At 42.0% G+C, this 11,630-nt stretch overlaps 1 protein-coding gene across 1 annotated transcript in view; it reads right to left on the bottom strand.

Annotated features, from left to right (window-relative positions):
* The window catches only part of yaf2 (YY1 associated factor 2), a 27,558-nt gene extending 19,179 nt beyond the window's left edge, over positions 1–8,379 (bottom strand). The window contains exons 1-2 of the mRNA XM_020599549.1: positions 8,202–8,379; positions 7,713–7,838 (exon numbers count right to left, since the gene is read on the bottom strand). Coding sequence (XP_020455205.1) covers positions 7,713–7,838; positions 8,202–8,227 — 152 coding nt within the window. The 5' untranslated portion in view covers positions 8,228–8,379. The remainder of the gene's footprint in view (positions 1–7,712; positions 7,839–8,201) is intronic.
* Positions 8,380–11,630: the final 3,251 nt, after the last annotated feature.

The following is an 11,630-nucleotide window of genomic DNA, read 5'->3' on the forward strand; positions in this document are numbered from 1 at the left end:
CCTGCTTGTATTTTCTTGTTTGTAACATTTGTTTCAGCAATTGACTTCAGGCATTTTCAGAGCGATCCTTCAGCATATCAGCATCCACACGCATTTTTGACAGGAAATGCATTTCTCTAGTTATCTTAGCACTTAGGCCTTCACTGGAAGCCTCCATCTGAAAGCTGAGTGTGTGTGTTTTGTGTGTGCCTACTGATTACTGTAGGAATTTCTGTGCTGAATGTAACAGCCTATTCTTTCTGACATTAATACTAAATGTCGGAACTGTTGTTCCAATCATTATTTGCTCCACTCTACAGCAGCTAATGGAGTCCCACATTGGGAAATTAGGATGTTATGAGGAGGACTTAAACACAGTGAATCTTTTTGAAAATCAGAGGGCAAAGAAAATGATGGATATTGGATATGGATACATAGATGTCCCTGGTAGGGTAGTGGTTAAGGCGCAGCGCTCTCTCGCCACTGCGGCCCGGGTTCGAATCAGGGTTACGTCAAGATGGGCATCTGGCGTAAAAAACACATGCCAAATGTCAACATGCGAGTCATCAGTGTGACAATTCACTGTGGCGACCCTAAAATGGGAAAAGCCGAAAGTGACTTTCAAAAGACTTAGGACCTTTATGTCCTTTTACAAACATTTCACCTCTTGTGCGAGCCTCTTCTGTGGATTTGTTTGGAGCTGCAACAGTTAGTCAGCTGACAGGAAATTAATCTGCAGCTAATTTTGATGAAGATAATTGTTTTGTGTTTTCATTGTTGACATCTTCATTGAGTGCTTTTAGTGTTTTCCCTCTAAGCAGAGGCAAGAGGTGGAGGAGTGACTACTAGCCTACCAGGTACGGAAAAGGTCCTATGTTTTTTACTTTGAAATATTTTCATAGCTCAAAGAAGTGTTCATTCATGGCATGGAAGCTCTTACAATTATTCCAGACATGAACCCTTCTAGTAATGACAGCAGTGCATGACTGTGCAGATGTCTGGACTGCTTGCTAACATTTGTTGAGTACATTCTGTGATGAGCAAATTGCCCACAGAACAGCGGACAGACTGCAAATACGCACTGGAGATGCTATTGTAAATATGTGTGTTCTGTGATAATTGTGAGATTATTGTGGACTAGTACAGCTTATACCCTTTTGAACACTGTCAGTCCAGGTGTGGGAGTATGTGTGTCACATTTTCTATCAGCAGGTCAGAGGCTGCTCCTTGGAGCTCCTCCAACCTGATGATTAATGTCTCTCCCTGCCTGTACATGCTACCATCGTGTGTATGTGTGGAAGAGACAGAGAGACAGATGGTTCTCCCTATCCTATGGTTTATGACACCTTCTACAGCCCACTAGCCACACTATACCAAGTTCTCTTCTCTCTCTCACACACACAGAGCAGCATGTTATGCATCAGTGTCACTACAGTAATTACAGGCTTACCACATAACCATAATCTTGAGCCACAGTGACATGTTAACAGCCAGCTTCATTGTCCCTGGTGTACACTCAGTGTTTGTATGCTGTGTAAGCGCTAACACCAGTAAGCCACTGTGTGACCTATTAGAAGATATAACAATTTATAAAGTATTATAGAACAGTGACTGGTGAGGTGATATGCCATCTGTTTTACAAGCATAATACCTCTTTATAAATGTAATTTGCATCAGTCATCTTACCTACAGTTTTTGTGTAGCAGTAATAACATCAGTTCTTCTCTAGTGCAGATTGGATCCCATTCATACAGCTTGTTTCAATATCTGCTGCTGCCTGGCCTAATGATCTCATCTGATTTGATTGCTCATGATCCAACTACTACTACTCCAAAAAACAATCAAAGAACACACACATATCTCCCAGAGAAAGTTTCATGTTGCACAATAAAAATCCAGCATTTTCATTGTTAGCACTTACAGTGAATGAAAACACATGACTAAGCGAGTCTAATGAGTTACTCTTTACTAGTAGCACATTTTGTGTAGTGAGAAATTATATGTAGCATAAATAGAGCAGCCAAATGGGGGTGGATTTTGATTGTGTGGTAAATTAACTTTCATCTACAATTCTTGGCAGCTAAAGAACTAGGTTAGTTTTCTGATTATGGAATCTGTAAAGAGATGTTGAATGTGTGGAAGAGAACGTCCCTTACCAAAAAGGTAATAATGTGCCTAATAGAGATTTATGGATAGGGCAACTGATTTTACTGCAAAAAGAAAACTCTTTATTCAAGCATTCTTGTCAGTATAAATGTGTACACAGGCAGTAAAATGAAGCTACTTCACATTTCACACTGCAAAGTTCAAATGAATGCATTTTTCCCTAGGCACTATTTAATTTATGCAAATATAGCATTAGCAATTGTACCTTTTTTTAAAGATCAAAGATTTTTATTGTCAATTCACTATATGTGCAAGACATACAGAAAATCGAAATACCATTTCTCTCTCACCTAGTATTAAATACCATACCATTTAGGAAACTAAAATAGAATAAAAGTAAAGTAGAGTAAAAATAATAAGAAAACTAAGTCAAAGTGATTAGGATAAAGCCAAACGGTACAACGTAATAGGCTATGACTCAGACCATGTACAATCAGTGACAGTAGTGCAAATAATAACAAGAAGATTGTCAGATGGTTGTGAGATTGAGATGCACATGGACAGGAGTGCAAATGACCAACAGCAGCAGATTTACATGTAAAAGAACAAGAGGGGGGAATGTACTGGGTTTGTGCAAAACAGCGGAGATAGTCTTTTTATGTTCTGTGGTGGGTCACAGTCCAGGGGCAGGGGGTGGGGGGGGGGGGGTAATGGACAGCGTTCAGCATCCTCACAGCCTGGAGGATGAAGCTGTTTGTAAGTCTTTGTTTTTATCAATTCAGCTTTACAAAGAATAGCAAAAAAGAGAGCTAATTAATATTTTCAAATTATTCTCAACTCAAATTTTAGAATCCAGCGTCCCTTCTGAAGAGACACTGTCTGTGCAGCTCCCCGTCACAATCTACTTTTCACATAATCAGACAGCTCCAGCAGGCTGATCATTATCTCATATTTATAAAGATAGCTACTAAAACCAATCACTGCATGACTGGATTCATAAAGTTCATCCACAAATAGCAACAATCTGATTATCAGTATGTACATCAGAATTTTATTTCTTTATTGAACTCCTTTATTTGTGATAGCATCTTATTTCACTTATCTTGTTCACATGTGATTAGTCATTTTCTCCTTCTGTTTTGCAGTAGAGGTAAAATGACTAGCTGGTCTAAAATTGATTAACTTGCAGATCATCAGATAATCTTTTCTGAACCAAATATGGCCACATTTGCTGGTTCAAGCCCTAGAAAATGAAGTATATTTTCAATTTGTGTCACTATAACTGAACATTTTTGGACAAAAAAGACATTTGAAGGTGTCGCCTTGAACTTTGCAAGACACGTACAGACATTTTTATGGATCAAACTGTTAATATAAACATGGGATACTCAAAATAATTATTAATTGCCTTAATACATATTTGCCTTGCTTGTGCTCCTGCTCAGTATTGAGCTTTTTTTTTTTTTGCATCTACACAAACTCAATAAAAATGCTGGATTCCTGCACCAGATACTAGAGACTGTGTCATATTGAAGGCTGCATTTTCTTACAGGTCAAAGGTCAAAGTGTTTATTTGTCATATGCACAGTTAGGAAACGTGTTTCCCTGTACAATGAAATTCTTACTTTGCCGTCTTACAGTAGGTAAAGCTTCAATTAAACCAGCAGCACAATTTTGAGGGTGTGCACTGCACATTAACTGTAAGGGCAATCTTATGTGGCGGATGATCAAACAACATCTACACAGCCAAATGCTGACAGGTTCCCAGCCCAGCCAGAGAAGCTTGTGCTTGTGGAGCTGACAAAACCTGCACATCAATCTGTCACAAAGAGATGCCAAGGGTTAAGTTCAAAAGAGAGGGAGACAGAAAGAGAGCAAACGCTATCACTGAGAGAAAGAAGAGATAAAGACAGGGAGAGGGCGAATGCAAACAAGATAGAGAGAGAGAACTAACAGGAACATGATCAAGCTCACTGTCCTGACCTGTAGAAATATAATGCTGGCAAACAAGCTCCTGAACACAGAGCATGCATTCTGCTTCCCTGGTGGGCCTGACTTGTCAGAGCTCAGCTCAGAGAACAGATGCAGGCGGTGGAGGCTAAACACCAGAGAGGGTCACACACAGCCTGCTCTATTACACCCAGTAGTATTTGGCTAAAGACGATGTTTAGGTTTGGGTTTAACAGCTGTCTGTCAGCACCACTTTGCGTGATATTTTCATCTTTAGGATTGGCTCTGAAACATGTCTCATCTTTCATCATACATTTGAAACATTAGGATGACACTGTAATCCAGGACAAATCACTGCACTGGGAGGCCTAAAGTGTCCTGCTCAACGATGCTGTGACTGGGTATTTCAGCTGATGCAGGAAGAAAACCTGTGACCTTGCACTTATCAAACAGCCTCTTAAGTACCACACCACTGTACTGTGACTTTCATCTATCACGCTGGTTTTCAAAGCATGGGACTGGGCCTAAAGAGTCGCAGACACTGCTGAGTTCCTCAGTAAAGTCTTAAGGTAACAAGGCTGCAGGATATATTACAAAGTCTTCTAAGACATCTTTAATTAATCTGCACACAAGCCTGCATCAGGCTTGCACAAGGCAGAGACAGAATTATTTAAACACACTTTCATTTCTGCTGTAGTCTCACCTGTGTGTCTTCAAATCTGACTTCCTCAGTGCACAATTTTTTGAGCCTTTGACAGAATGAGCAGAACATCGGCCCTCTCTGGCAGATTGTCTGTCTCTCTTCCATTTCACTCCAACTCCTCTGATAAGCAAGTCCAGTCCTGCTGATGTATCCTTGTCTTCAGTCAAAGTCCCAGCCTCAACAACAACTTCTCAATCAGATCGCTGCCTTTGGGCCCTCTGCAATAGATCATCTCTCCACATCAAAGGGATATAGCCAGCAAGATCTGCTAAACCTCACTTTTGTCAAAGATTTTCTCATCTCCTGGAGACTATCTACATGCAAATTCTCTCCTTTCTAAAGTATTTCTATATCTCATCCTAAAATGTTTCATTTTATAGCATCCATTACATCTAGCACTTGCTGAAAAGATATAGATCTTGTCAGGAAAAGTGACATTTTATATGTTTTAGTGATAAGTAGATTAAGCCACTTCCATCGAACCCACACTGGTTTTCCATGCCCATGACCTTCAGACTATGGTACACTTCCTCTTACCACTGGACACCCCATGCCCACTTCAAGCATTAATTCATTAATTCACAGTAATAGCTCAGTCATGCTTATTTAGCGAGGGACGTTGCTGTGTCCTACATTAATATTCTGCTTGTCGCTTGCCTTTTAGTACCTTCAACGTGCTTGCTGAGAAACCCACTTGTCTGTTGTGTTCGGCCATTAACAGCTGTGACCACCTGTGTGGCCATGTTCCTGTATTAGTCTGTGTATGTATAAGTTGGTGTGTGGCCTTCTTCAAGTGCATGGCAACATCACTACTACCACATCTCTGCAGCACTGCAAATGGGAAGACAGGGTGGTGATTATTAACATTAACTAAGACCGTGCCAGTGTTTTCTATATTTATTGCTGAGCGTCAGAGGTGTTGCAAAGAATTCTTGGTCTGGGTCCTTGTGTCCTTGCCATCTTCTACAAAAAATGCCCAGATGAGGAAGACAAAGGGTGTCAGAGGTTTTGGTGAAGATTCAGACAGCTTCTTGGCAAAGCTGGAGGCCGCTTGTTTTCACAGAAGCACCCCAGAGTCACAAAAGTGTCCTCTCAACAATCAGCACACAACTGAAATAAGCTGGACCCTATGACAACAGCACGTCTGATGCTCAGCCTCTTTGTTTGTGAGCAGCAACTGTGTACTTGAGTGTGTGTTTACAAGTGTGCGCATTAAGTGTGCACGTGTTTGTGTACGAATATGTATGCAGTCATGTGTAAAATCTGCATGTTGAATGCATCTGTGTGTGTGTGTGTGTGTGTGTGTGTGTGTGTGTGTGTGATGACAGCAGGCTGATTAAGCTGTTGCATAGTAATGAGCTATGGCTGTCTGTCTGGCAGCTGCTCCAACAATCTTTTTTTGCAACTAGCCCTCCCACACAAAAAAACAAAAAGGCATATAAAGTGCATGAACTGTCATATAAAATTATGAAAGGTAACAAATCTGACAACTACACTGGTGTCTTGTTGGTTTTGTTGTAGTTAAGTCACTGGGAAGGTTGTGTTAATGCATAAGCGGGTAATTAGGGATGCATTAAAGAAGGAGAGCATATAACAACACACTGTTTATCACAGCCAGAGCAAGCAGCTCCACTTCCTCTCCTACACCCTTTGTTGTGTTTTCATCCTGATAATGACTACCACTCAGGAATAAGGCAAGATTCATACAGACATTTGCACAATCGTTTCTCAGTCATTTGGATGTGGGAAGTGTGTATATGCAGAAAAAAGTTGGATCTGGTTCAGCTCTTTCTGCAATGCAACGTGATATCATCCAGCAAGGTGCTGCATCAGCCAATCGCGTACATACAAGTGTGCATTCCTGGTGTATTACTTGGCAACATGAACACTGTATCCTGCTGTTTACTTTCAGATTGTCACAACTAAAGATAAAAGTTTCCACCATAACTTTCCAGACTTGTACAATCCTGTCTGTCAGCCTTACAAACAACTGTATTGTGCCGCCTAATAATCTTAAATGTGTTTCTCCAGCTGGACTTGTGTATTTCATTGTCTTACTGTAACAGGAAACAACATAACCCCACCAACGCAGCCCCTTGCCTTGTTTTATTAATGCAGGGCAAAAGTCTGTGTGAATCCAGCCTAAGTAATTTCCTGCTCCAAATCACTTATGTCAGCTGGAATATCACCCACAGGCACAGAGGGCACCAAATGTGTATATATGTGTGTTCATCTACACACTGTATATTTGTATGTCCATGTGTTACAAATACTGTATCTCCAGGCCAACAAAATGGATGTGTGGGCAAGCCATCCCTCTCTATCATTTCACTCAGTGGATGCATCTCAAGTCTCTTCTACGATCATTCCTCATTCCTCACTTCGTTAGTTAAATTTGCTCTGAGGAGCAAAGAGGCTGCCTGGAGGAGACATGAGTGAGATTACACAAGACCATCCTTTGTGGAAGTCTTTTATGGACTGACACAACCCTTTACTGAAAATCATTTGGTGATTGGAAGTGTCAGATGAAGGTTTGCTAATCTGTAAGACTTCCGCAAAGGATACACTTGTGTTTCCTTGGTTATAGCGCCTCCAGGCAGCCTCCTCGGTCCTCAGAGCAGAAATAAGAGCACTGGGACGTCTTTCAACATGGCAGACCAGAACGACTTCCAGGTTGAGCCAGGATTGCAGACTGAGGAACAATAAAATAAGGGAATATGGGATTCTCCTTCAATGTCAACACCTGGCAAGAATAAGGAGACCAGTGCAGTGCAAAGAGGAAAAATTAACAATTCAACATGTTGAGTTGGGAAAAACAAAACTTTCAGTAAGAATAAATGCAATTATCCTTAGAAAACTACAAAAGTGGGAAGACTTAAAAACAGCATCTGCTGAATAAGTTATAAATTAACATGAATCCATACAACCCGCTAACGCAAAGGACACCAAATGTACTGTATATCCATCGCCTTACCTGGTTGATGTCCCCTTCCTGACATCACACATCATGCACTTAAAAGCCTCTGCTGTGTTTTTGTACGTGCACACGCTGCAGTCCCAAAACCCCTCGTCGGAGGAGGGCTTCGGTTGACGCTTCGGCCTTTAAAAGAATAAATGTAAAAACAAATATAACATTAAAAATAAGATGATAGGAGAGGAGAGAAAAGCAAGGAAAAGATGAGTGAGTTCGGCTCGCATTCACGAAGGCTATCGATAGCAAACATCTGGGTAAGCCTATGAGATTTAGGAAATCATCTGCAAGCGCGCTGTGATCCGATACTGTAATTGGCGATGAGGTTTTAACACTCGTGCGCGCACTCCTAGCACGCGCACATACACACATGCTGGGGGAGAGAGAGAGGGGAGAGAGACCGTGGAGAAAACCTATTTTTTCTGTGCGCTCGCCGATGTCCGCTCCCCTCTTATACAGTGAATATTTAGGGCACACTAACTCGGTCGTTACCTTGTGGGACTCCTCTTGTCGCCCATGCCAGACCAAGGATTATGTGGAGGTGTTAGGACAAGCAGAAGTATTGTTATTTTCCAGTAATTTCAGCAAAGAAACGATGTGCCTGTTCCGCTCGGCTTCCAGCTGTCGTGGAAACTCCACTTGGGAAATGTTCACATGACTCGCTGTGGCCAATCACAGGCTGGCTTACTTCCCGAGGCTGACATTCCTCTTGATGAACCTACGTCGCCTTCAGTAACCGCTGGAAGCTCGTACATCTGTGTATTAACGGTGATAAATATTCATATTTGGTCTATTTGGTTATTATGACAAACGTAACCCAGTAACACGCTGTTCAAGTACTTAAAGTGCTACACAGCCGTATATATGCTGGTTTTCATTTTAATCAAACACTGCAGCTGATTTCACTGACATGCACACATGAAAACAGTAAAAATACAAAGAATTTCACTTCCTCATTTTCTTTAAATACCATTGTAACGTGGTTGAGTCACTGCAAATACAGATCAGCTCATACACATTTTAAAAAACAAGCAAAAAAATCAATATAAGCAATAGTAAACTACAATACACAAAACACAGCCAACAATCACAATACAAAAGTGATTACATGTGCAATTCATAAATAATCTCAATCTGTGCATTACATTGTGTTTTTCTTACAATGAGCCAAAAAGACAATTCATTTGCAAAAGCACACAAAGTCAACAAAATATACAGTAGGTAATGTTGAGTCTACACTTAACACACTGTTCATGTGACTCACTGAACCAGGAACAGTGCATCTCCAACAGGCCAAACTAGCCCTGTATTTTGGCAAATAAAAACATTATAATATTTTTAAAATACATAATTTGTCATATGAAGTGTTTACTCAAATGTAATAAAATGTTTAATGTATGATACATACATCCAACTTTGTTTTCATGATTAGGTGATTTTCCTATGGTTGGACCATGGAACCAGAGAACAATGGTCTTTTTGCTTAAAAACATGAATGACAAGACATGAATTCAGCTCTGGCTTATACCAGGACAAAGAGAGTGGTGGAAGCAATCACACAGCCGAAATCTAATCTAATAATAATAATAATAATAATGATCACCTTTATTTGGCCAAGTATGTTACACATACTTGGAATTTGTTTCCTGTACAGAACCGATGGCAGCCATCTGCGGCGCCAACTCACAATGATGGCTCTAACCATCAAGGTCAGCTTGGGGGTTTGGTGTCTTGCCCAAGGACACGTCGACATGTGGACTGCAGGCACCAAGATTCAAACCTCCAACCCTCCGGCTGGGAGACAACCGCTACCCACTGAACCACAGTCACCCCTGGAATTTGTTTCCGGTGTAGAACTGAGGCAGCCACCTGCAGTGCCAACACCAATGGCTCTAACCATCGGGGGCAACTTAGGGGTTCAGTGTCTTGCCCATCTAAGTAAAATTAAACAAAAAAGTGTTAGATTCTGAAAGTTCAAGTCAGTATTACCAGTTTGGGGACTTTAGATTAAAGGATATTTTTCAATATGTGCAAGCAAGCTCCACAAAATACACAGCCAACTGTGTATCTGACCACAAAACAAGATCTGGTCTTAGATTAGTGCTGACTATTTCCTGAGGAACTATGAGCTGATTTCCTAAGTCTACTTTCATCTGTCAGTCTGTACCAGCCTTTAGATGCTCTGCATTTTGCCCAGTCAAAATGACTTTGTCAGGATTGGCAAGTAAAGCTGCCAATATTGTCTATGGTGAACTCAATTACAACACCAGACGAGACAAAGTAGATAACTGTCTTTTTAATGATCACAACTAACAGGATACAGTGCAGAAGTCCCGAAACACAATCAAGTCAATAATACCAGTCTAAGGTCAGTGCCGGCAAACACACACAGCCAAGGGATCCACAATTGAGATGTCAGAGAGGGAAGTTCGATAATCAATACACAGAAGACAATCAGAACCCCGAGGGTAAGGCTGTACTCGGTGGTCAAAAGGCAATCCGGGGTCAGAAAAGGAGTAAAAGGTAACAAGAATTAACGTTGGAAAGTCTGAACGGGAGTCTAGAACAATCTGACAGCTTCCTGGTGTGGGGAAGCTACCTATAAAGGGGTAGAAACAGTTGCAAACAATAACTACTAAATAGGGTAAAGAGTCTGTAGCTGAGATGAGACTGTAACAGGAAGTAGTGTCAAAATAAAAGCATGAGACCGGAAGCAGTGGGGCAGAATCATGAAAGACTTGCTTCCTGCCCTTCTCAAACTCACAAAAAAATTAAATCCCCTCATGTTTCTGCTTCTCCTCCACTGTGTTTACCTCTAAGCACCAACTTTCAATAGCTGCTCCTAGACACTTCAGCACTTGATTATGTCTCCAAATGTATCACCTTTAGGCCAGGCTTGTTTTACAACCTGAGAGGATGTGATGAACTGAAACTACACCTGAACACAGAGGACATGTCAGTTCCTCACCTATCCATAGGTTTAGATTTTGAGGAGAAGGAAGCATATCATATTTTGCACCTAGAATGAATCTAATCCTTCCTGCCTCCCTATCCCACATTTTTCCCACGTTTTCTCCCTTTCTACATCTTCCCATCTCATCCACTGTCCCTGCAGAGCCTGGGAGACTGCCTTTGCAAAACTAACAGTCTCTTCTTGTTACGGTTTCACGTCGGTCTACTTCCTGGATTTCTGTTTGTTTACCTGTTTTCCCCCACTACTCTGTCGCCGCAATTAGTCGCCATGTCAGTCACCTATTGCTTGTTATCTCCCGGTCCTGTCCTCTGCGGTTTCTCTCTGCATTCTACGATCATTCCTCCCACCTGCTGCTCATTGTCTCCTGGTCCTGTCAGGTGTGTATATACGCTACGATATATATATATATCCATCCATCCATTTTCTTCCGCTTATCCGGAACCGGGTCGCGGGGGCAGCAGTCTAAGCAAAGATGCCCAGACTTCCCTCTCTCCAGGATGAACAGTTCGTGCACCTGGGTGTGTGGTCGACACATTTCTCCGGGAGGCTCCAGAGCACTGGTGTGGCCAGGCATTGCCTCAATATGGGGGCAACCTGTCCCTGTGGAGAGCCACTCGCCGCCCCCTAGGCGGCAGCTGGACCCTGTACACCACCTTCCCCCAGTTTCTCCAATACTTCACAAGGTCCCACCCAGTGACAGTCCAACTTAGGGTACCGGCCCTTCTTCCTCTTCGGGTTATAACCCACACCAAGTCCCCAACCGTAAAGTCCTTCCTTCTGGCTCTCATGTCATAGTTCCTTTTTTGTCTTATACCTGCTTTCTGCAGATGGTCACAGGCAAAAGCATGAGCTGACTCCATCCGGTCCTGAAGCCTCCTGGCATATTCCGGACCGGGTGGGGCCCCCAGTGCATCTGGTGGTTTACCGAAAGCCATCTCAGCTGGTGA

Source organism: Monopterus albus, unplaced genomic scaffold, assembly GCF_001952655.1.
Source record: "Monopterus albus unplaced genomic scaffold, M_albus_1.0 scaffold41.1, whole genome shotgun sequence".
NCBI classification, from domain to species: Eukaryota; Metazoa; Chordata; class Actinopteri; order Synbranchiformes; family Synbranchidae; genus Monopterus; species Monopterus albus.